Genomic DNA, 26,770 nt, shown 5'->3' with positions numbered 1-26,770 from the left:
CTATAAATAACAACCAAGTCTCAAATATGTGATTTCTGCCCAACCATTTTTAAAAGAGAAATTAATAAGTATATAAACTGATGAGAACCTTTAGTAGAGAAGTAAAAGTATATGAACAATCTGGATAAAGATATACTGTGTATTTTTTTGTTAATAAACTCTCCTTGGAAATAAATTGATAGAATAGCTTGAATTTTTTGTCATTTTACAAAGGAAATAAAATTTAAAAATTGTTTAGGACAAATACCACCTGAAACTCATGGCTTTTTAAGAGTGCAAATTTTATTTACATAGGTTAAGTAGACACATTTTGCTGTAATCATTTCATAAGATTAGAAAAATCTTATTTTTGCCCATGTATTTTCTTCCAGAAAAGTGAAGTACAGTTCTGAGTAGTAAGAGATGTTTTTCACAATGGGGGTTATTTCTTGATTTTTTTTCTTTGAATTGGAGAAAAATTTTAATTACAGAAGTATTATCAGCTGGACACATTTTGCCTGATGTTGGTTAGGAATGCAAAGAGAATAGTTGGGAATCAGTTCTTGGGCCGGGATCATTCTGCTTCTATTTTATAACAGCAAGGTAATGAATTTTTAAAAAGAACACAGCTACATGCAAGTAGAGAACATATATGGTGACAGATGTTAACTAGACTTATGTGGTGATCATTTTGCAATATATACAAATATTGAATCATTATGCTGTATATGTGAAACTAATATAATGTTATATGTCAACTAAATTGCAATTTAAAAAAAAGGAAGAGACCATAATCTGTTTTAGGGATTACTTGTACTTGGAGTAGCCATCAGGACTTCGTTTGTTAAGCTAAGTTTAAACCAAGAAGGTAGATGTAAAATCTAAGTCAGTTGATATAAAACGTTACTTGAGATTGTGTTCTCTTTTTTTACCTTATATCATTTTGTTGATTAAATTACCATATTTGGAACCAAATATGTGATTACTAGTTTTATTAGAGCGGGTTTTAAGGAGTGCACTTGTGATGAGCACCGGGTGATGTATGGAAGTGTTGAGTCAATGTATTGTACACCTGAAACTAATATTACACTGTATGTTAACTAACTGGAACTTGAATAAAAAATTTAAAAAAAAATAACTTTGTCAGCATTTGAACTTTCTGATAACCATGATGCTCCGTAGACTAAAACCTTCACTGTCTTCATATTTCCTTGGGTAGTATCTTTCAAACTTGGATTTACAACTAGAGAATATCTTCAGAACTATGACTGTATTGCATTACAGTAAAATTTGTAATCCATTAATAGTTAAAAACAATAGAATAATCTTTTTTTGTCTTCAAGTTTCTTTGCATTTTTAAATTACCATCTCGTTTTTTCTTTTCCTGTGCACTTGCAATTTTATTTTTAAATGAACGCAATTGCGTTAAAGAGGCAAACTTTTGCAAGACAATATAGACATAAAACATTGAAAAATTAGTATAAAAGGCATAGGAATCTCGGATTTCAAAAAAGAGGGTATATTTTCCCCCTTTGAACATAATATTAAAATGAAGGGAGATAGAATAACATATTACCTTCATATGTGAGTAAAGAAAAGATGTCTATTCTTAAACATTACAATCATTGTGTTCCTAAGAGAGCAATTTAATGGTTCTTACAATACCATTGCTTTTTTCACAACATTGCAGATAAGTAAAATTTGCCTGCTAAAATCCTGGAAATATTAGTTCTTGATGAATTTTAGTTTATGGATTTATTTTAGATCAAATATTCCTGACATCTTATTATTATATTTTCCAGGGAACCCAAGGTCATATCAACAATGGGTGCATACAGTCAAGGTAATGATAACCCTTCACCGTTTCTTCTTCCTTCAGTCAAATATATATGGAGAAATGTTCAGTAAAATGATGCTGCTTATACTTTGCTGTTTATTGGCAATATTTGAAATGTTTGTATATTTTCTCACATTTTAAATGTTTTTATTTTGTTACAATTTATTGATATTCATAAATATAATTTTCAAAATGGAAAGCTTCTGTCCAGAGATAAATGGCTCGTTTGGAAAAACAAGATGTTTTTGTCAACTTATATTATATCCTGGAACAAAGGAATTAGGAGGAGAAGTTTGATTTGAGGGGAGTTTTATCATTTCTGATAATGTGCTTATTGTTAATATGATTCTTTTGAATGTAAAACTTGCCTCCACAGATTTAGGCTTCATTGCCCAACCTTAAAACAATCGATAAATAGTTGATTGTAGTTCTTTTTTATTAAGTTTTAAATATATACCTATTACTGGTCATATTGCTCAAGTCTGCCTAAACTGCAAAGATGAAATGATTTTTAAATCATGTATTACACCAACTAAAAGAACAGAGTAGAATGTTTACATTTTGTCTGAAATTACTATAGTATATGAAAGCTTGAAAACACTTAATGTGACATAATTTCTGTGGGTCTTTAATTTGTGAGAAAAGCTCTTTTTCCATACTATTAATAATGCTTTGTTTTCAGGACAGTCTGGTTTAAAATTTTTGGAAATGTTCATGTTTTTCTTTGCAGAAAGGAGGTGCACTATTTAACACAGCAATGACCAAAGCAACTCCAGCTGTACGAACAGCATATAAATTTGTAAGTTTTCTTTTGATATTTAAAAATTCTCTTGACAAAGTTATACATTTTCCTAGCTACAGACATGTAAATCTAGAATACTTCCTATTTTTCCTTTTAAAAAAGCTTTAAAAAAATTTAGAGTTAATATTGACCAAGTGAATTCAGTTATTTAAATATTTTATAGAAAGGATATTCCCTTTATATAATCTAAAAACAATTCATCAGTTTATTTCAAAACTATCAGTTAAATTGTTGCACTCAGATTAAACAGTCCATAATGAAGTGCCATTTTTGAAGATTTGATTCTTTCATTTAACAACATATTTTAAATTCTCATTGTATACTTGAGGCTTACGTAGAAAAAAATAGAAAAATAGTGCAAGTTTTCTTCCCTCAAAGATGCTTGACTCACCATCATTCAAATTCTTCAGTGATTCTCCATGGCTGATAGTAAAATAAAAATAGCTGTATCAATAGCACTAACAAAAAATAATTAATAAAATAAAAATCTCTTTAATATAATAACAAAGACCCTTCAAGACCTGATCCCTCTTGTGTCTTTTCAATTCACCCCAACCCCTAGCGCCTGCCATATCTGTAAAGATACTGAGCTGCTCCTCATTTCATGAATGCAGGATGTTCTTGTCTGCCTCTAGTCTTACATAATCCATTTCTACTAACTGGAACATTTATTTCTTGGATTTTATCCACCCAATAAACACTAATTCAATCCTATAAGACTTAGTTTAGGCATTAGCTGTTTCCCTGAAAAAAAAAATGTCCAGCACTATAAGGGTTCATATACCTTCTGGGTCCTCATAGGACCTGTGGGCGTTACTTCTGTTTCAGCACTTTTTTTGCCTGCGTGCAGCTTTATCTCTAATATTAAACTAGTCAGAGCTAGTGGGTTGGTATTTGGTAAGTAATTTTTTAAATGTGGTAGGTCATATGTATTTTTTATTTCTAAAAATATTCAGGGCAGTACCTTTTTTTTTAAAGATTTTATTTATTTGAGAGAGAGAGAGAGAGCGCGCGCATGTGCAGGCAGGGAGGGTAGGAGGAAGAGGGAGAATCTCAAGCAGACTCCGCACTGAACACGAGCCCAGTGCAGCACTCAATCTCATGACTCTGAGTTCAATACCTGAGCAGAAATCAGGAATCCAGGAGTCCAAGGCTCAACCAACTGAGCCATCCAGGCTCCCGAGAGCAATAGTTTTGATTTTATAAGAGCTTATCTCTTCGAATGCTTTCTCAGTAAAGGAACTGATATGATTGAATTAATAATGGAATATATTTTAATAAGCTTAGAACTTAAATTCTTGTTTTGACTTACAATTATGACATATACGTAGCCACCATTACTGTTAAAAAAAATCCATTTCAAAGATTACATTTTATAGTAGGGAAGCTAATCTACAGAGTATATTCAAAAATATGTGCCAAAATTCTGAACTGTTTGAAGCGTTATCATAAAGTAGAAGTAGGATGACGTCATCATTTTGCCTGGAAAATATCAGCCTCTGCATTTTGTTTGGTTGTTTCATTGTTTTTCTGGAAAACCTCTCTGAGTATATCACTATCTTACTATAATACTGGTGGTTTGATTTATATACAGTTGTTGGAGAGATTTTTTTTTTTTTACAATGAAATAGCACATGGCTGCCATGCGAAACATCAACCTAGCCTTGTTTCTCACATTCGTTTAAGATTGTAAGAAAGGTTTCTCAGTCATGTGCCCTTTATTTTATTCCTTAAACAAACACTTGAAGTTTTTTCTCAAGCTTAGAGAAATTGTGTTGTATTATTTTGCTAAATATATGTTTTTCTCCTTAATTTCACTCATATTTTCCACAAAAACCCAGTAATAAACATGTTGAAAACTTAATTCATTATTCATATTTTTATCTTTCTAGTTAGTAGAGTGTTTTATTTTCTGCAGAACAGTAAAATGTTTCCAAGTTAAAATTCTGCTCTCTGGAAGATTATTCCCTAAATTAATGTCAGGCAAATTGAGGTCTTCAGAATATACTTAATCACTTTCATCATTTATATTGTGATCATGTGGTACATGATTCAAGAAGTCAAGAGGTTTGGGACAAGTAAAGTCAGTTTGTGACTTTCATAGTTGTGTCTAAAACGTATCTTTCCAGGCCGCTCATATTCTGAAATATGAACTCTTGAACTTCCTCCTTTGACCACAAAGTACTATGAGCAAAACTTCTGATCCTCTCCTGTATGGGTTTAGCAGAATTTATCTACTTGATTTTCCATAGATAGTAAATTTTTAAAAACTGGGAGCCATGTTTTAAACTGTTTCATTCATTAAGTTATTTGAGTACCTCTCATGAATTAGGCGTTGTACTGGTTATTTGAGTTAGAGCGGTGAGTGCGGCTCATAGTGTGAGTGACAGAGGTACTGTCCCTGCTAGTTTGATGTTTGTATCATGGTCCCTTTGCTCTGTGTTTTGGACATACTACAGAGGAACTGAATATGTATTTGTTGAAGGAAATAATGGTTTTGTCCTATTCTTAGAACAGTTTTTCTATGCTGAGAGTATTTTCTCTATGCTTTTTATGCTTACATTTTTCTATGCTTATAGAGACCATAAAGAAAACTAGAATTAACATGTATACTTTTCTTACAAATCTAAAAATAATACTAAAGTGAATACATAATTGATTTGGCTAGAAGATTTTCTGAGTCAACTTTCTTGTTAGGTTTTTATTTTTAATTATTAACTAAAGCCATTTACTGGATGCTTCTCTGTAGAGAATACTTGTTTTTTGCTTAGTTGCAACTTGGTATTGAAAAGGATAGAGAGAACCTGTACCCCATCTTCCAGATAGTCTGAAAGAGGTCAGTGGAGGAGGTAGGGCAACAGTCATTTAAATGAATCAGTACATAAATCACAGAACCATGACTGACACTAGATTCAACTTTATACACTTTGGAACATCTGAAAAGATTAGTGTGAAACAAGTGGATTTTCAAAGAACAGAGGATATTTAGATAAATTAGAATATAGACAAAATAAGAACAAAGATGGATACAAATTCCAGGAGATGGAAACAGGAATATTTTCTTGGTAATTATTCATTTTTACCTAATGGGAATATAGGGATTAATACAGGACCCTTTAAATAGATAAAGTGGTCTTACCAATAAAACAATGAATGTGAAAATGGTTTAATTCTAAAGAACCATGGAAATACAATTTAGTGTTATTTGCCTTTTTAAGTTATCTCTTACTGTGTGTAATATGTTTTGGTTTTGTCTCATTTGCAATAAAGAAATAGTTTATTTGAGTTCAAGACATTATTTGAGCAGTTACTATATGCCAAATCCTGTATTAGGTACTACAGATATTAACAGGAAAGAAATAAGATTCTTCCCCTAAATGAACTTGGGAAGACATGTGTTCGCTCTTCCTAAAAATAACTTAAAAGCAGGATGGTTTGGTAGAAGGAGCAAGAACACTAGAGTTGGAAAGTCTTAAGTCCCTATGACTTTAGTTTCCATGTCTGTGGAATGAGACTCCTACTGCCTTTTCTCTTGCAAGGCAATCCATATTCCGTGGATATATTTTAAAAACCTTAGTTCTTCCTTCTTTGTGATGGTGAGAAGTTGGACTTAGAAATGAAATAGACCTAGATTTGAATCTAGCTATATAGACTGATCCCCTCTGAGTCACTTTCCTTATTTGTAAAATGTAATGATAATAGTACTAACCTCAAAGACTTGTGATTAATTACTTGTAATTAAATGAGCTAATACATGCTAGGTACCCAGCACATCGTCATATACTGAGGAAACGCAACGTAAATGTGAATTTCCTTTCTTTTCCACTCTGGCCACTCTGAGTGGGAATTTCCAGTGGAATAAAGGCCAAGGCTTAAGGAAGGTCCCCAGTTAGTTGTCTTTAGTTATATTCCACAGGAATCACATCAGGACCTGAGCAGCTCAAACGCTGCAGTCAGATTCCCTATTGAGCATGAGGATAGCAACTTTTGTTAAGTGACTTAATTTGTACCAGAAAAACTGGACATGAAATAGCCATAATATTAAGACATCTCTGCTAGTAAAAACTTGTGTCTGCCTGTAAGAGCACTTTAATAAAGCTTTGTAAAGTTGCCTGAGTTTCTTAAAGTCCAGACATTTGCCCAGATAGCCTGCTGCTGTGATGATGTGCATTCTCCTTTTCACCCCCAGTTAATCACAATTTCAGATTAAGACTGGGCAGTAGTCATCTGGTTGACTCCCGTGTTTTCTATAGATTAGGACGCAGAACAAGCTGAATGTTAGCTTTTGTACGATAGTAGTATGCAAATAGAGCCTAATCATGTTTCCACTAACTTAGATATAATAGTAAGTGGTGTGGTCTTCCTGAAAATAAAGTTTTAGATTCTAATTTGTTCTTTTTCTAAATAATATGAAGTTAGCAAGTTTCACGGAGTGAGGTCTCCTCTGCTTACTCTTCAAATGGTAACAGAACCATGCTGAGCCAGACACTTGCGTTACCTTTTTCTAGGCAAAAAATCATGCAAAGCAGGGAATAAAGGAAGTGAAGAGTAAGCTAAAACACAAGGTATGTCATATTCTTCTTTTCATTCTTCCTTGATTCTTGCATTAGTTTGAAGCTTATACTTTACAAATCACATGAGATTTATGTTTTTAATGACGTTTGAAATATGCTTAGCCCTTTGTTCAGCAATGTATTTTTCATAACAAGCCCTCTGGCAACTATCTGCCGTCGTATATGCATCCACTGAATAATCTCTTTATTGTTTGCATATTTTATCACAGAACAATGGAGATCCTCAAAGATGCTTTAACAGGATGTATGTTTTCATAAAGTTGATTGCCTTGATATCGCAATTGAAATTCTTGCTTCAAGCTGAGAGTTTCTTTAAAAAGATGATCTCCAGTGCAGAATTAAGCCAGAAATGCCATCATTTGGTTTTATAGGATCTTTCCAGTAGTCGCTACTTTAATTTGAAGCATGTTCTTAATTTATAAAAGATCCTGTTTGAAGATGTGTATTTGAATCTAGAATATTGCATATATATGAATATCTATGTGTACGTATGTGTGTTTTTGATTTGATTACGTATTATATCTTTGCAGATTTTTGTCAGTTGTGTTGAATTTCTACCTTTGAGGAAAAAATATCACTTAAAATTTCCATTTTTGTGATGGAGAATAAATAATCTTTATATAGATTTTATCCAAATTATTAAAAATAGAGATTATTTTGGAAATTATTAATTTATAATATAGAAAAATGCATTTTTTTCCTAAATAGATTTTTCAAACTTATATCTGAAGCGTTATTTTGCTGTTTGCATCTGTATCAGATAGTTTGTCTAAAAGTAATACAAGGAGTATTTTTAAATAATTACTTGTATATTTTCTCATGTGCAGGAAAATGAAGATTATGGGGCCTGTTCTGGTTCTGTACAGTATACACCAGTTTACACATTACACAATGAAAAGGGAGGAAGTATAGAAAAGCGTAAGCTTGCCCAAGTAAGTGTATTTACCCTTATGTCTCCAAATTCTAAAATTATATAATTTCAGTTAATTCTTTAAGAACAATTTTGGACCCATTCGTTGTTTTTTTTTTTTTTTTTTCATCATATGGTAAGAAAACTTGTATTTCCAGTCAAGAAGATTGAGTAGGTAGTGTCTGGGCAGGCTGCAAGAGGATTAGGAATCGATCGTTCCAGATATCAGTCTCTACATACTTTATTATGTCTTCATAGAGATCACAGTCCAGTAAGGGGAGAGAGACAGGTAAGCATGTGATTGCCATAGGGTGTGAATAGCTTGATGATGAGGGGGAAATCACAGATTTCTACTACAAAAATAAAATGAAATTCATACATGGGAATTTGGCTGTTAAAATCATCTATAGAAATTAGAATATAAAGTAATATGCCTATCTATTCTAAAGGCAGATATTTTATTTGCTATAAATAATTAGAGCTTCTACTTATATGCTGATGTTATGTAAAATACTGTCCTAAAGGGGGAAAGTGTTCAGAATTATAGTTATATATGTCTCTGGTTTTGCCTCATAAGTATGTTTCTGAAGGTTTAAATGATCCAAATTTGTATACACCAAATCATATTTTAAGTCGCCTTAGAAAATTAGCTTTTAAAAAGAATTCTCACCTGGATTATAGTTCATTTATTGCAGACACTGAAGTTTACAGATGAGGGAGCTGATAGCCAGAATGGTCACCTCACTTACCCTAAGACTTATAAGGAGTTAGTGGGAGAATGGGATGAGAACCCATCCCTAAGGGTCACTTAGCTTTCCTGGATCTGCACATACTGCAGGAGCAGAGATGGCTTTAAAGTGCTCCTCTGTGTCATTAGGGATGGGGAGAGACCAGTGAAGCTGTACCCAAACCCTCGCCTTTGTAAAGAAAACCCATTCATTTAATCATTCAGCACCTACCGTGCACCAGTCACGACTCTTAAGTGTTCCAGGAGAAGCAAAACACATCTCTGCCTTCATGGGACCATTTTTATACCATACTAAGGGCCTTCTCTATGGTGTATCCATTTAGAAGTTTATCTTTTCCATGCATTAGTATTGCTTAATTATAGCATATTGGTAGTAAATGCTAATTGTATGACCTAAAATAAGCCCTTCAATGAATAATTCTACAAGTATAGAAACCTCTGGCTACTACTGTTAACTGGAAAACATGTATTATCTTGTAAACTAATGATGGATTTGCAATCAATTTCTCTATTTTTCTTCCATCACTAGCATGTTCAATTCCTACTGGTTCTCAAGCTTCAACATCTTAAAAACTTTTGCAAAATGTTTATTACCTTAATATTGGAGCAGTTAGGTTGTATTTACCATGGTGCATAGATTTTTATGTGAAAAAGAGTGGGATCTTTGTTGCTTATCAGATGCCCTAAGATAGAAAGAAAACACTTGAATTAGAGAAACACCTGTCCTAAATGTCAGTTTTAAGTTAGGAAAACTATTTTCAGCTCCTCATTTACATTTTTAAATCTTCCTTTCTTTAACATGGCAGTGCATTTCTATGATAATTTAGTTATAAAATATATTACAGATTTCTGTTTTGTTTTCTGTTAGACAATTTCTGATAGAGAAAATTGTATTAAGTTACAGAAAACCTTACAGGGTAATAGGTTACATTCATTGCATACTTATCCTGAATTTTCATGGCCATCATTAATTATAATATCATTAATTCGACTGTCTGTATTCATCAGTTAGCATTTTGTGGTTTTCAAGTGGACATGACAAATGATGACTAACAAGCATTAAGAGAAGTAGGGTTTTTCTTTTAAGAATTATAATATGATTTTCCTACTTGGTTCATAGGAATTTGTTAAGCCAACATATTTAGATTTATTATGCAGGTGCTGGTAATTTCTGAATAGCAGTCTTTTCAAGTGATAAATATCTGAGTTTTAGGCAATGTGTATTCCCCATGTATGTGTTTCTTTGTATATATGTGTTCCATCGTATAAATAGGTGTATATACCTGTGTATATGTATTTTAACAGCTGAATTTGTTAAGAGTCCTTATTTCCAATCATTTGTAACCCAGCAATATTTATTACAATCTAATGTTTTGTCTTTGCTTATGTCAGGCATAGGAATGTATGTAGCTCTCTAGTAGGATTGGAACCAGAAAATGGAAAAGCAGGCAGGGAAGAACATCAGCCCTCCCCACCCCACCCCCCATCCTCGTAGCCCAGCCCGTCTTCTCTCTGTCTCTCTCACCTGGCTTGTTCTTCTCTCTGCCTGCCTGTTTACTGTGCATTCCATAGAGTGGCTTTCTCAACTCCTGCATGTACCTGACACTGTGCTTGCAGGATCTCAGTTCAGCCGTTTGCCAGAAATGGACCGCAATTCCCAAATCTACTTTCTTGTGGAAGGATGTCATCAGCCCACTTGGGTCAAGCATGAATCCTTGGTTCAGTCAACTCTAGCCAGAGAAGCAAGGAGAATACCATGTTATCAAGGACACTGGCGAGTAGTAGGGGTGAACAGGGAAAGCAATTCTCAGAGGAGGGTTTTAAGGACAATGACAAAATCTCAGAAGATTTTTGCTATCTCCAGTTGCCTCATAACCATTTGCCAAAAAGTCATCTTTGTAAAAAAGAAAAAAAAAACACCCTGTATTTTTAAGTACTCAGAGGGTGGATCTTTGTACCATAAACCTGAAGCTTGGCAAGTTTAAGGTCAGCCTACCCTAGTGGGTCATTGTTGCCTTAGTTCTCACATGAGAATTGAGCCACTTACACAAACAGACTACATAGAAAATAAGCTTCAAATACACTGTTTGCGTTTTGGGCAAGGAAATCAATAGGGACCGAGCATAGTCTACTGCCTTTTCTTTGTGGTCTGATACCACAGAATCATCCTTGGTTCACTTTTTGGAGGTAATCCAGTCTCAATGATTTGATAGAAATATGATCCAGTGTATTATACAAGAGACAGAAGCCGATGCTAGAACCATGAAGATACTGTTTTATGATTATTTCCAAGTCAGTGAGTACTTACTGTCTCTCTAAGCACAATGATACTAGGGTCCAAGCACATTAAGATTTTCAATTATATATGTAAGCATTTCTAGGAATAGTTAGATGTGGTTAAAGGCATAATCTAGATATCAATAAATATGTCAGAGACATTATGCTTATTTATTTGTTTATATTCAACTTGTTTCCAAAAATAAACGGACGTTTTACCAATAATCGTAGAACAAAAGATTAAAATGTATTTAATTTAGATAAGATAAGATCAAGACAGAGATAAAGTTAGCGCAGTAAGAAGCTAAGGCCCATTCCCTTGCTTAGCAGCCAAAATGAAGAGACAAACACACCTACCATGATTTATGATGTACAAAGATTTTTTCAAAATTGTTCAGGAGGCATGCAGCCATTCCAGGAAATAGGGCTAGACACTTAATCCGCAGATGAAGTCAGGGTCCCAAGAGTTCCCATCCAGTGGAAGTACCCAGGAGAGGCAAGGATCACTGTTTTAGGGACAGAAACCTGGTTTTCCTTCTTTGTCTCTTCTGTGCAGTGTCTATCATTTGAAATACTCAGGTTTATTAATACCTCTTTCAAAGACAGCTTAGTTTCCTAAGAAACTATTAAAAAAAATAAAGGCTACAAGTAGAAATAAACTTAGAATGCATTCTTTTCTTCTTTCTGTCAAGCTCACTGAGCTAGAAGACTGACATCAGTGTCTCATGTTAGAGCCAGCCTCTCACTGAGGGACCATTCTCTCTGGGCCCCATCTCACAATTGATGTTCAAATAACCACACTCTCTTTAAAAGTCTTGCCATGTGGTAAATTCAGTTACCTAAAAGTGAGATTCCGTAGGACCTCTAGGATTTGGTGATCCAGATAATTTTGAGGTCTTACTACTGTTTTCCAAGCTTCAATTTTTGCCGAGTTGACTAACATTGACGTACACTAGAGTGATGTTGGAAACCGTGAGGAAGAGACAGATCCTTGATTAACAGCAAGGCTGTCTGTATGTTTGTGTATATTACATGATTAATTTAAAACTCCCAACAATCCAAGCACCGTGGGAATGATTATCCCCATTTTTCAGATTTAGTAACAGCAAAGGAATGAAGAAATGTGGCCAAAGTTTTACAGGTAATAAATAGCAGAATAGGGATTGAAAAGCAGACAGACTGATTCTAGAAGTTAAGTATCTAACCAATACTGTCGAGCCTTTGTGTTGGGTGGAGTGTTTGTGGAGGAGGGGCAGTTGGAGACAAAGGTATGGTGTTGAGAGCCAGAGCGACTTAACTTCAAAGTACTAGCATCTGGCATTGAGCAAAACACAGTGTTCCTAAGCCTTACTCTCTACATTTATAAAATGGTAATGACAATACATGTCGTTTTGCTGAGATGCTATAGGCATTACGGATAATGTATATAAAACACCTGCCACATAATAGGCACTTAATAATTGGCAGCTACCCATTAATACATATACCCGTATCTTGAACTTCAGGTCTCTTATCACAATGGCACTGACTTTCTTCTCTCTTGGTAGTAACTGTCCAAAGGCACTAATAATCCTCTAGTCCCCTAAAGTAGTGGGGACCCTAAATTTGTCTGTCTTCATTCTAAGTAGGGATAACTTTAACTTTAGATCCTGATTTAGGATTTGAGAAGAAATATATAGCTTATTTTACTGAGAAATCTCTTGATTTCTAAGTGTGTAAGACCTCAAGTATGTCATTTTATTGTCAATAAAGTTATCAAAATAAAGAATATGGGCTTTACTTATCCCAATTCTTTATCCATTTGAGAATTTGATCTCAGCTATGTAAAGAACTTTACATTTCCAGTTTCCAGCTAAACTTGGATAAATGAAACATTTTATTTTCATCTGTTTTTCAAAAGATGAAAATGAGATTATGGTCATTTAAATTCCAAGAGTATATTTTAATAAGTGAAAAAAGAAAGTTTCCTAATCTGGGTACTGTAGAAAAGAACAAAAATCAAAATGTATGTTGTTGTTGTTGTTGTTTTCCAAAATGTATGTTGTTTTAAGCCTATATTCCATTACTTAGCTTATGTTTGAAATAGATTGTGAATCTACATCTATACCCCAACAAATAGTAGTTTGTGTGCTCGTCTGCTAATTAGTATGGTTATTTCCCGTTTTGTTGATGAGGCTCAAATAAATGTCAGGGGTACAGCCATGAAGATCTCCCAATTAGGCTTCACATTTGTAAAGCCCAACCCTTTTCCCTTTTGTGTGAAGATGACAGTTCCAGCAGCAGCCCCAGCCTAACAGGACTCCAGGGAAAGGATCCTCCTCTGGTTTTATTGAAAACAGGGCCAGTTGGGTCCAGTGAGAATACTGCCACCGGTCATGGTGCAGAACAGTTTTAATCTTGACTACACACTTACCTTCTTTCATCAATTTTATTTTAGAACAAATAGTGTAGTCTTAGTGAACAACATTTAGACTAAGGCTGTCACTGAAAATTATGTTTTAAGAATATTTTATTTGTAAAAATTTTGGGGGGTTTTCTAAGAAATTCCTTTAAATGTGCAAAATTTGTTGAATCTAAGATACTGCTCCATTTTTAATAATATTAGCCATTCTTATTCTAGCAGTGTAATGTGTATGTGTCTGAATGTCTGTATAGGACACACACATATGCACACACACATCAACTAGACTAGTGAACTGCAAGCAGGAGCTTAGCTATATTACAAGTCAACATTAACAGATGGATGGCCCTAAGCAAGCAAAACCACGGCAACAAAATCTAGTGAAAGTGGAGGATTGAAGCTTTTTGTTGTTAAGCCCTATTAAAACCCTGGCACACATATCACTCTTAACTATTTCATGTCTGAGACAAATAGCAGTGCGGTCAGATTTATTTTTAACCTGTCCAATTAACTGTATAAAAGCAGCATGAGAAAATATGAATGGCAGATTATTTTCTCATTTGTAAAATGATAGAAAGTAGTGTGCCTGTTGATAAATACTCACACTTGGAACATAGTCAAGTCTTTAACCCAAATACAGTGTTTACAAATAGAAGTATGTTTAATAGTCACAATTTCTACTAATAAGACCAAGTAATATTAAGCTAGTGATTGTTTATCCTGCTTTTAAAATATATTTACATACAGACTAATAGTTTCAGGTATGAAGAGTTACCTTTTGAATGCATAAATAAGGAAGATATTTACACCATAAAATGTAATCTATGTGATTTTCCATTTTACCTACTATAGATGATATACACACTGTAAAAGAAGCTATGCTATCATTTTGAGTCCTTATGTATTTAATGGCTCATCAGTCATAATGGATTTATGAAATATAGCACAACAGCCATGAGCTCATTTTATAATTAACAAGTAATATAATTTCATCTTTAAAGAATGTACTTAAGTATTTATATATACATTTCTGGCATCTAGAGACTTGCAAGTAAGGCATTTCAAAGCCACATTTTGGTTGAATGGGGACTTAAAAGACATCCCATTAAATAAACATGTTTTAAAAAATATGAGCAATCAGGAGGTTTACATTTTACAGATACAAATTTCATATTTTAGAATGTCACAGTCAAGTTACTGTGAAATTTTTAAGATAAAAATTTAGATTATCTTAATTATTTAGTTCCTAAGCCTAATAAATGATGGGATATTCATACCTAGTAGGATGTGGTTTATGGTATTGTGTTTATGACACTCTTTTCTTCATTGGAATTCAGTGGACTCTGGGAATCAGATGAATGTAATTAAAGATAGCATTTGTCACTCAGGTGACATAATAGATTTCAGCAAATGGCACACTTGTTGGATCTTTGGAAAAATACAGTTCATTCAGTAGCTTGGCTTTATTAGTCAAGAAAGAAATGACATAGTCATTGTTTGCAGAGGGAAGACACCACTTGCTTCCTCTTACCAAGAAAAAAATGATCGCAAATCACAATGAGAAAAGATAATAGTGACCTGGGGAGACGGGGAAGAAATGGGTGTATGAGGGAGGAGGGCCCAGATAACCGGAAAGAATACTTAATGTAAATTTTACAAAATAGTAACAGTAAGTTTAGCTAAATCATGATAAGCAAAAAAATCCTTATTTTTTTTTAGCACTTTCTATGATTTGGCTTAATATTGAGAATACTATTATGATGATCAAGCTAAATTGTTGAATTAAAGTGATAAAATCTATTAGAAAGTTTCAAATGATAAAAATATTTTGAAATAAGTAAACGTGTTTCTATTAACGTATGCCCACAAAAAATATTGCCTAAATGAAAACACATTCTAGTAGTCTCTTTCCCAAAGTCACTCTTTGACATAGCATGTATTTAGTCTAATTGATACTAATCTCACTAATTTATAAAATTGATCTTTTAAGTCCAGTTTGAAAAATATGGGTACATATCTTTAATTTTAAAGAAATTTATTTTTTCCTCTGTTGTTTTCTGTTGAAATAATATTAATTTCCAACATGTCAAGTTTGATTATAGTTTAAATCTGTACCCTGCCACCACCCCCCCAATTCAGTTATGGATTACAAGAATGCCCTCTAGTGGGCATTATATAATACTGTCTTTCATTGAAAGATAATAGTTACAGACCAAAAAAAAAAAAAAAAAAAAAAGGTAATTATAAAATTTGCCTTCCAGAATAGTCTCTTTTAGAAATGCAATAAAATACACATTGAAACATTTATATTGTCATAAAATTATTCAAGAGCATTTTTCAAAGAAATAATTCAAAACCAACTCCTTTCAGTAACTGGCTGGGACTTCGTTTTTTAAATGTTTAGTTCTGCTAAACAATACCAGGTATATTAAAAAGACATAGTGGAAGGTAGTCTCAGTTATGTGGACATGTTCAATATATATTATGAGATCATTTTAGGTTGAAATGTACCTTTCTAATGTTACAATTTTACTCTTCAAATTTATTGCCACAATTGAGTATGTCATTTATTTCAAAGTCTTAAAACAAAAACAAAGCTATTCAGTTTTCCTTTTAGTAAATATAATGAGTATTACCATTCTAGACTTTATATCAGTAATCACATGACTAATATTTTTCCTCATTATTTTCTGTTCTATTTAACTTAGAGCTTTCCCTGTTACTTCTTTAATTATTTTAAGGGCTTTTAGTGAAATTAACAATAGCTCTCTATTCCAGAAGCACCCAGTTTTTTAATGGACAAATTCTTGTGTTCTGCCAGGCATCCTGGGATAAAAAATGATGATGTTCTTCCTGTTTTGTATCTAGAACTGCTTTTAAGGTTGGTAGGAGATCAATGTTAGTGTTGATGAAAGAGGAAGCCAGTCTTTTCTTTGTTGGGGTTACTGCTGCTGCCTATTAATGTCCCTCAAGAGAGAAAAATTTCCGGGAATGTCAGTAGATTGTAAATACAAGAGTATAATAGAATCTTATTATAATTTGAACTGGATTTATGTCTTCTACACATTGTTATATTTCCTGATACAGAACATAAAATATTAGAATTATACATAAATATCCTAACAAGTTAGCCTGTGCCCTCTTGCCAGTTACAAAATAGGACTGCTGTGTTTCAGCCTTCTCTAGAAGTTCTTTATGGTTTTTCTAATGTTTGAGTTTATTACTGGTCATTTCACAGAAGTCTATTCCCTCTTTGCGTTTACTAATGGCTTTGATATTTGTAAGATAATGCTTTTGAAACCAAAATGCATATAGAGTAATTGCAGTCTCTGTTAAGATTCTTGCAGCATTCAACACAGAAGCCATTTTAAGACTCCTTCCACACATATACACATTTATGTTTATGACATGTTGATATGATAATCTGAAAAATAAAATCAGCTATAATTATTTTAAAATCAAATATTTCAATCTTCAGTTATGTGCTTTTTACAAACATAGTTTATTAAGGTGGCTGGAAATAATATTATTTTGTTGATCATTGCTGACTTTTTAATTGTTTATTCCAGCTGGAAAAATCATCTTCACATCATTTGGTGAGAAGAACCAAATTCTGGTTTATTGAAAATATGGTGGACTTGTTGTGCATGAAGAAACCTTTTTAAATGTTAAAATATTGAAATCCTGTCAGCAAAAGTGAAATTACAAATAGTTTGCCATTTATAAAAAATTTATTTTTCTATTTTGCTTTGAGAATAATTTTAATAGTGTTATACAACTTCTTATATTTATGCTGATCAATAATTTCTCAGTAGTGAAAGTTACTGCAAGAGCTTTGTTAAATTTTGCTTTTACAAATGTTAAAGAACAAAAAAAATTATTTTAAATATTTATAGTTAACATAATTATTTGGCATATGAATTGTCCTGAAAAATTGGCTTGAAAGTATTAATTCACAGTCATATTGCTTATAAACACAGATGAGTAATGAATACTGTGAATACATGGTCTTCTTTTCATTTATTAACACACTTCAGTGAGAGAGAGCCTTTCAGAATAGCTAGTACAATGCTGCCATTGGGTGGGTTGTATATAATGTCTAACAATGGAGAAATAATTTGTGTTTCTAGGATGACTTCGATATAGTATTTTCCAACTTAAAGGAAGTCAAAACTTCTTAAAGGAAACTTCCTAACATCAGTAAAAGGACTCTGTAAAGGGGTCAGTTCTGATTTCAAATATTGTATCTCTAAAATCTAATATGGAGATTTCTTTAGTATAATTCTAGAATAGTCCCCAACTTAATGTTAATTAAAATAAGCTTCCATTAGTGTAATTAATGGTGCAGTGTAGACCCAATGGACAACACCATGACAGAGAAACTAATTCAATTCAATAAAAACTACCTATCTGCTGTTCGATAGTCTACAGTTTTCAAGGTCATGTACCTCCCCTGAACTCTATGTCCAAGGACTGCTTTCAAGATCATTTACCACCTATCACCTTACTAAGGACCATCATTTACAAATTCAGAAAGACTCTCCTTCATTGACCTTTGTATTTATTCTTCCTTTTCACTTCTTTACATCCCATTCATAACTAGGTACAAAGGCCCCATGTGGAAGTGTAAAAGATCTTGCACTTTGGAATATAACAAACCTGGACCAGAATACCAGCTCTGCCACTTGCGTGGTATTTGAATTTGAGCAACTTGCCTAACCTCACTAATCCTCTTAGAGAAAGAATCTGTAAAATGATGAAAGCTGTGTCCACTCCCACAGTTATTGTGGAGATTGGGGCTAGTGTAGGGATAGAATTTGTTTTCCCAACACTCACTAGAAATGTAGTAAGTATTAGGTGATACTGTTTCTATTCTATCCGCTACAACAGCAACCTTCACAAAATTGTAATGAACACCTACTGTGTGTTGAGAACAGGAAGAATTAGACCCATTCGTCAGCGCTTGGATGCTCTACTCTGGTTTTTCTTGCAGTTTTGTTGCTCTTGCTGCTGCACTTGTTTTTCCTGTTCTCTTTTCTCTTTGTGTTTCAGTTTGGATAATCCTTTTAGATGTGGTACATGTATATGTTGTGAAATGTTTACCACAATAAGGTTACTTAACACATTTTTCACCTCACAAAATTACCATTTCTTTCTTTTTATGGGGAAAACATTGAAGACCTACTCTCCATCAACTTTCAAGTATACACTGTAGTGTTGTTAACTATAGTCACCACGCTGTTCATTAGATTTCCAGAAATTATTCATCTCAAGACTGGCAGTTTGTACCTTTTGACCAACATCTCCTCATTTCTCCCACTCCCAGCCCTTGGCAACTACCAACCCACTTTCTGTTTCTATGGGCTTGGCTTTTTGAGGTTACACAGGTGAGATCAGAGAGTACTTGTCTTTCTCTGTCTGACTTATTTCACTTCACTTAATGTTCTCAAGGTTTATCAATGTCATCAGTAGCAGTTTTCTTTTTTACTAATGACCGAATGATACACTGTTGTATACATACCACATTTTCTTTATGCATTTATCCATCGATAGACATTGAGGTTGTTTCCATATCTTGACTATTGTGAATAACACTTCAATGAACATGGGGTGCAGATGTCTTTATGAGACAATGATTTCATTTCCTCCTGATAAATAACCAGAAGTGGAACTGCTAACCATATGGTAGTTCTATTTTCAGTTTTTTGAGGAATCTTCATACTGTTTTCCATAGTGATTGCACCAATTTATAGTCTCACCAACAGTGCACAACAGTTCTCTTTTTCCCACATCCTTGCCAGTGTTTATTATCTATTGTCTTTTTCATAATAGCCATTCTAACAGGTGTGAGTTGATATTTCACTATGGTTTTGATTTGTATTTCCCTGATGGTTAGTGATATGAGCACGTTTTCATCCACTTGATAGCTATTTGTATGTGTTCTTTGAAAAATGTCTAATCAAGTCCTCTGTTCATTTTTAAATGGATTATTTGTGGGGTTTTTTGGCTATTGTATGAGTTGTATGAGTTCCTTAGATATTTTGTATATTAACCCCTTATCAGGTATATGATTTGCAAATGTTTTCTCCCATTCCTTGAGGATGGAAGAAATTTTCATTTTATTGATTGTTTTCATTTTGTTAATTGTTTCTTTTGCTGTGCAGAAGCTTTTTAGTTTGATGTAGTTAAGCTTGATATTTCTTTTTGTTGCTTGTGCTTTTGATGTCATATCCAAAAAATTACCAAGACTAATTTCAAGAAGGTTTTTCCTCCAGGAGTTTTATGGTTTCTTACGTTTATGTCCTTAATGCATTTTTGAGTTAATATTTGTGAGTGGTACAGTTCATGCAGTTTTATTTTTTTGTGTGTGAATATCCAATTTTCCCAGCACCATGTATTGAAGAGACTATCCTTTCATCATTGAGTATTCTTGGCACCCTTATAAAAAATAGTTGACATATCTGTATGGGTTTATTTCTGGACCCTTGATTCTGTTTCATTGGTCTTTATGTCTGTTTTTGTACCAGTACCATACTATTTTGATTACTGTAGCTTTGTAATATATTTTGGAATCAGAAATTGTGATGCTTCAGCTTTGTTCTTCTTTCTCAAGATTAATTTGGCTATTCAGGGTCTTTTAGTAGTTCCATACAAATTTTAGGATTGTTTTTCCCATTTCTGTGAAGAATGCCATTGGAATTTTGAGAGGCATTGCATTGAATCTATAAATCCTTCTTTAGTATGGACATTTAACAATATTAACTCTTCCAATCCATGAACATGGGATATCTTTCCATTTATTTGTGTCATCTTCAATTTCTTTCATCAGTGTCTTAAAGTTTTTGTTGTATAGATGTTTCACTTCCTTGGTTAAATTTATTTTTAAGTATTGTATTGTTTTGATGCTATAGTACATGGAATTATTTAATTTTTTTAGATAATTCACTGTTATTGTATAGAAATGTTAAGTCTGGATAATTTCTATTGATATGTTTTAATGTTCATTGATATTTTTTCTTCAGTCTACTGATGAGCAAATCAAAAGAATTCATCTCTTATGTTTCTTTCTGTCATTTCAGTTTGACTCTTTTTATGGATTTCATCTTTCTGCTGTCATCTCATCTGCTTATGCACATTGTCCATCTTTTTTTTTTTCTTAGTCTTTATGTCTGGTAGTTCTTGAGTATTGGACCGCATGTGTGAAAAAGCAGTAGAGAATAAGTTAAATAGTACTTACACCCAGACATGACCAAGACTCTTCTTTTAAATGCTGTTAGTATAGAGATTGAATCCATCACGAGTTGAACTGGTTTGGATTTTGTTGTTGATATCTGATGACCTGCAGTAGGCTGCTATTATCTTGTGTTCAGAGTGGACTACTTCTAGTGGAGGTTCTAGAGGGTTTTTCTTAGTGTTTCTCCCTCACCCTTAGCTATATCAGAGTCACGTAGGGATCACTCTCAATATTTTTGCTCCTCCTCCAACAACTAACTTCTGTTGCTGGTTACTTGGTCCTAGCTTTATGGGTTTTCTGTGCTGTAGTCCAGCTCCATTCTTGGCAGGCCATGTGCCCCTGTGCCTCAGATTTTGGGCTTTCTTAACATCCCTCCACTTTCTTTCATGGCAGATAAACTTTCTATCTGTGACTGGTCTTGGGCGGTTTGGGGTCTTCTTGTCCCTCTCCACTGGTGATAGATTTCTGCTTGTAGTCAGTGTAGAGTCCTATGCCTAAGAGGGTTTCCTGCTCTTCCCTAAAGGAGTTTTTGCTTTTATACTTCCCCCAGAAGTTTTGGGATTGAGTTTGCAGACTATCTGCCATCAGTTTATGGCTTTTGTTATATATAAATTAATGTTTTTATAAAATAAGTAGGGCTCTATACCTGCTCCCTGCAGTGGCCTCTCACTTCCTTCTTGCCTATACCTCCAAGGGGAGCTCTTTTCAGTTTCCTGTCTTGCCCCTAGTCTTTCTCTGTAGCACTAAGTAGTAGGGTTGCTTGATTTAGCAAATAAAATTATAGGATTTTATCTGTAGAAAAGGGTTTGTGAGTGCCAGCAACTCCTGCCTTTGAGACTGCCAACAATTCCAGACTGACATCTTAGCCCATACTTGGTCTTTAAGACTATTAAATCTTAGCAGATATCTTCTCCCCTGTCTATATGCCAGCTACTTCTTTCCTTGTGCTTTGCCTGAATGAAATAGGTCTTGTCTCTCATCTCTCCTTGGAGGGGCTTGTAACCCGTAGGAATTCAGTTTACTTGGTTGCCTTACAACTCAACTCTCTGATAGGTTCAAGAAGAATTATCATTTTGGGGTTTTGTTATGTTTTGTTTTAGATAACCCAGCTTTTTCTCATTGTCAGGATGGGAGTTGACATTCTTTTGCTGCTCTTTATATTCTAAGTGGAGGTGGAATTAGAAACAAAATGAAATAAAAGATATGACTCTTGGTTACAAGGACTTGGTAAGACAGGAATGTACTTAAAATGAAATACTACCTTTATAAGAGAGCATATTACAGGTGACAGCTGAGTGGTAGAGAATAAAGTGAATAAATCTGACCAAAAAGACAAGATCACTGTGAACTAGAAGAACTGGTAAAGGGTTCTTGGATGTGTCTGGACCACTTCAAAGTCAGCCCTCCTGAATTAGTCTCATGTAGCACTCAGCTGCTCAGAAATATAATTTTAATGCTTCTATGACATCTTATTTCCTTAGCCTAATAATAATAGCTCTCATCAGCTGAATTCATCAGACTTCACCAAACACATATCTTGTTAATCTTCCAATGTACTCTTTTGCCCTGACAGGAATATGTCTTCAGTATCTTTGGGAAAGTGTGTTTATCTTTTTTCTCTGCACCCTGCCATTTCACCTACCTGGAACATTAGCACTCCTGGTCATTCTGTAACTACCACCTGCTTTAAAAATTAGGTTTAAAAAATGAGTTTAAAACTTGCAATTGTAAGAAAGTCTTTCTCAGATTAATTCTGACAGTTACTTCTTCTGAGTCTCTCAGAACTTACTTATCTAATATAATTATAATGAAAGTCAGAGTTCTGTTCAAGGAATCAGAGCACCTGGGTTGGAGTCTTAGCTCTGTCACTAGTTGTCTAATCTTGCCCAAGACACTTTACTTTTTTAAGCTTTTGGTTCCCTATTTTGTAAAAAATAGGGAAAATGTTGACCAAAAGTTGTGGTGAATTAGGTATTTAATGGAAAACAGTAGAGTATGTAAAACATCTAACACACTGAAGCAAATCAATCATGGGTACGTCACTTAACTCTGTCCTTTAGTTACTACCTATAAAAAATCACAGCATGTGTTTTAAAACTCTGTTCAGTAAAATGCCATGCATTCTTAAGGTATAGCTATTATAATTATCTATGGTAGAGTTTCTTTCATTTATTTTCATATTATTTCGTCCAAGTATTTTATTTTGTTTTTTGTTTTGTTTTGTTTTTGTCTTTTTCTCTGAAGCCCAGGGGTTTACTGTGGACTTTGGGCAAGCAAAGTCACACTTCTGGATCTCAGTTACTCCAACTCTAAAATGGGGACAGTAGCACAGAGAATACCAATTTTTAAAAAAAAATCCGTATATTAAAAGTATCTTACTTTTATGAAGTCTAAGAAATTATGTTTTCCCGTTCATCTGCCTATATCCCTTATTTTTCCCCTACCCTTTACCTCCTATGAATTTAAACTTGCCCAGTACTTTGCCTTATTAGTATGTGTCTGCCATCTAGTGACAAAAATGGTAACTGCAAGATTATCCGGGTCCTTGTGAGTCAGGGGAATGTTTCTCACCATTCAACTCTCAAGATGTGTTTTCTGGAAACAGTTGGGGTGAAAAAAAAGGAAACATTGATCTTGCTTATTGTAGCTGAACCAGATTTATTTCCTGAAGTCTCTTTAAACATTAAGTTTGATGGTTTTATGACTTGGGCCTTCTGCCTCTGTCACTCTATACATGTGCTTTTGGTTTTTCCTTCATATGAAATGCTTTTCCTTCTCTTTTTTTACCAGTCCATTTTCTTTATTCTCTTCAATGTCTAGCTGTAGATTGAGCTTCTCTAGTAAAATATCTCCTGCTGTCCAAGTGTTTACTTCCAAAATTTTATGAATTTTTATGTGTACTAGATGTGTATTGTTCATTTCCATGTGAGCAAAATTTTATTTTAAAATCTAATATGTTAGGACCTAGGAGTCCTATTGTGGACATATGACATCAAATGCCCCATCTTATTTTTAATTTCTCATATCAGAATGATATAAAATTCTCTAAAACTCTACTTATTTTGTTTCTTATTATGTCTTTTTGCATCCAAGAGATGTATACCCTTTTTTCATGTAGTACTGGCTCCCACAAAAGTTGCAAATGCTAATACTTATTTGCTAATCTGTACAGCCTGTTAGTGAAATTGTGAAATAATAAAGTGACCAGGGAGAATATTATAGCTGCACCCACTCTGTACAGTTCAGAAACTTCTAAACCTCTTTATTTGTTCCCAGAATTTGCCATTGTTTATAGTATATAATTATAGCTCTGTATTGTTAATATTGTTAATCTGTTGACTGAGCCTAGTTATTAGAAATATTACAACTTGACATTAATCGTGATTGGTATTAATGGTCATTTAAATAAGTTTTCATCTCTGATCAAAAAGTTTGACTTCAGTTATATTCCTACAATGAAGGATAAGTTTATATTTACAGCTACTTTATTATATTCAGTAATTGGCATTTTTACCACGTATTTATTGGAAATCTTGAGAGGAGGAATATCTTTTTCTTTTCTATGCCTCATGGTATGAAAGACAGTAGCATGGGTAACCGGTGTTCCATGGATCTTTGTGGAATGAAGAGATGCTAAGAATTTCTTAAAACTGAGATGTGGTTACTACCTTATTTTAAGGAATGCACAACAGCAGCTTTCAGTAGGTTCTCAAATATTTGTTGAAGGAAAATATAACAATAATTGGCTTTCTGTTAGTATCCATTTTCAGAGTCTGCAAGGTCAAGGTGTATCCCTTTCCTGCGCCCCCACCCCAACCAGTTTTTCGTCTCCCACTTTTTCTTGCTAGATCCTCTGATCCCCATTCCCTTAAAACCCTCCGTAATTTAAATTTATCCAGTCTCTTGCCTTCTTAGTATACATCTGCCATCTAGTGATCAAAAGGGTAATTGCAAAATTAATGCACCCTTAGAGAGCCCTGTGAACCAGCATAGGTTTTAACCCGCAGTGCTCTGATAGTGGCCTTTCATTCCATTATGTATCCTGTGATGTTCCCACCACAGGGCCTTTGCACATCTTGTTCTCTTTTATCATCTACTTGATACCTATTGACCTTTTAGGGCTCAATTCAAACAGCTTTCAGGGAAAGACTTCCCTTGATTTCCCCAACTAGGTCAAATTCCTCAAAGAAATCATACTTGAATACAAATTATTACAGTCGTAATTTAATGTTTATTTTATGACTGTTCAATTTAATTTATGTTTAACTTATTAGAATTTAATCTACATGAGGGCAGGGAGTCTTGTTCTTGGTCATCATTGTACCCTAGCATAAAACCCAATGCCTAGCACATAGAAAGCATTTCTGTAATCTTTGTTGAATGAACAAATGAATATAATGCTTTTCTGTACTTTATGAACACTAAAAATGCTTATATCAGTCCATTAGGATAGTTCATTGCATTATATAGTTTACCAGTTTTTTAATTCATTTAAATACTCAACAGAAACTACCTACTATGTATGGAGGTATTCATTTATTCAGGAAACATTAAGTGCCTACTTTAAAGAATAATTTTGTATAACTCCCTTATTTTATTTTGTTCATTAGCTAATGAGGGAAATAATAAGATGTTAAAAGCTGATATAGCAGATAATCTGAAGAACAGACACTTAGGAGTACTGAAGTGTATATGCTAACAGATACCGAAACCACCAATATCTATGCGATAATAATTGCATCTTCACTGGACAAAATTGTATCGCTATGGACATGAAGCTATTGCATTGCCACCAGTCCTCCATGGGTTGACTTCTGTCCCTATAGGGTTACAAATAGAGACTATGAATGGTACAAATCACTATAGTATCAGATAATCCTGGAAAGGAACGCTAGACAACAGCCACCATTCCTTCGAAAGGACACAAGTAATTTTTTGCCCATTTCAAAATCTTTTACAGTTTTCCCTATAATAGTAATCTGGAAGATAATTTTTGATCAAAAAAGGAAGGCTATTCTCATTAGGTTTGTCCTGATTATTTATATTGGAGCAACAAGAATGATAATTCACCATATAAGTCTCCTTGACTTCGCTTTATAAACTTAGAGCCATGCAGTATTGACCAGCTTAAGGCCAGAGAATTTATTTCTTTCTGGACGTCCATCCGTTCCTTCCTTCCTTCCTTCCTTCCTTCCTTCCTTCCTTCCTTCCTTCCTTCCTTCCTTCCTTTTAAAGATTTACTTATTTTAGAGAGAGAGACAGAGAGAGTGAGTGGAGGGAGGGGCAGAGGGAAAGGGAGAGAGAGAATCCCAAGCAGACTCCCTGCTGAGCGTGGAGCCTGACACAGGTTTCCATCCCACAACCCATGAGATCATGACTTGAGCCAACATCACAAGTTGGACACATAACTGAGCCACCCAGGTGCCCTTTTTTGGAAGTTTTCATAAGAAATCTCAGTTTGGGCTTATAAAAGTCTGCTATTTCCTATCTTGAGGCTAGGAAACCAAGCCCAAGACATTTTTCCACCTTAAGTTCTATCTGAAATACTCATAAATTAGGGTGAATTTCTTGAAGTTCTGAAGATTCGTTGTTCCCTGACTTACTTGGGAAGGCACTTGTAAGGCTGGACTCTGTCAGATGGGCACCAGGCAGGTTTTCCTGGGAAGGCATTGTTGCCACTGGCCCCATAAATATAGCCAAACTTTGTTCCAGTGTTCAGGTGTTCTTTTCCCCTGGGAAAAGCACTTATCTTTTTTTTCCTTTTCTTCAATTTTTTTTTTACCATGTTAACTGCTGATAGCTTTATGTCTTAATCACTTCGTAATCGTTCTTTAAAAAAAGCATCTGTTGTGACTCTCTTGGCACTTACTTTAGGGAGTGGGAGATAATCATTTATGGCAAAAGTGATTATTGCCCCTTACAGACTTTCATGTTGTACACCTCTTACTGTGAAATTTCTATCCAGATCTGAAATAGAAATTTTTTCTCTGAGTATGTATAATATACAA

General features: G+C 34.0%; 1 protein-coding gene across 3 annotated transcripts in view; it reads left to right on the top strand.

The window, feature by feature from the left end:
• DENND1B (DENN domain containing 1B) overlaps window positions 1–26,770 on the top strand; it is a 250,313-nt gene that overhangs the window by 209,933 nt on the left and 13,610 nt on the right. For all 3 annotated transcript variants that reach the window (XM_057314807.1, XM_026480715.4, XM_026480714.4), the window contains 4 exons: window positions 1,782–1,822; window positions 2,547–2,615; window positions 7,127–7,183; window positions 8,020–8,124. In XM_057314807.1, coding sequence (XP_057170790.1) covers window positions 1,782–1,822; window positions 2,547–2,615; window positions 7,127–7,183; window positions 8,020–8,124 — 272 coding nt within the window. The remainder of the gene's footprint in view (window positions 1–1,781; window positions 1,823–2,546; window positions 2,616–7,126; window positions 7,184–8,019; window positions 8,125–26,770) is intronic.

Source organism: Ursus arctos, unplaced genomic scaffold, assembly GCF_023065955.2.
Source record: "Ursus arctos isolate Adak ecotype North America unplaced genomic scaffold, UrsArc2.0 scaffold_2, whole genome shotgun sequence".
In the NCBI taxonomy this organism is placed as follows: Eukaryota; Metazoa; Chordata; class Mammalia; order Carnivora; family Ursidae; genus Ursus; species Ursus arctos.
The sequence above is the reverse complement of the archived record's forward strand: the minus strand, read 5'-3'. Positions and strand labels throughout refer to the sequence as shown.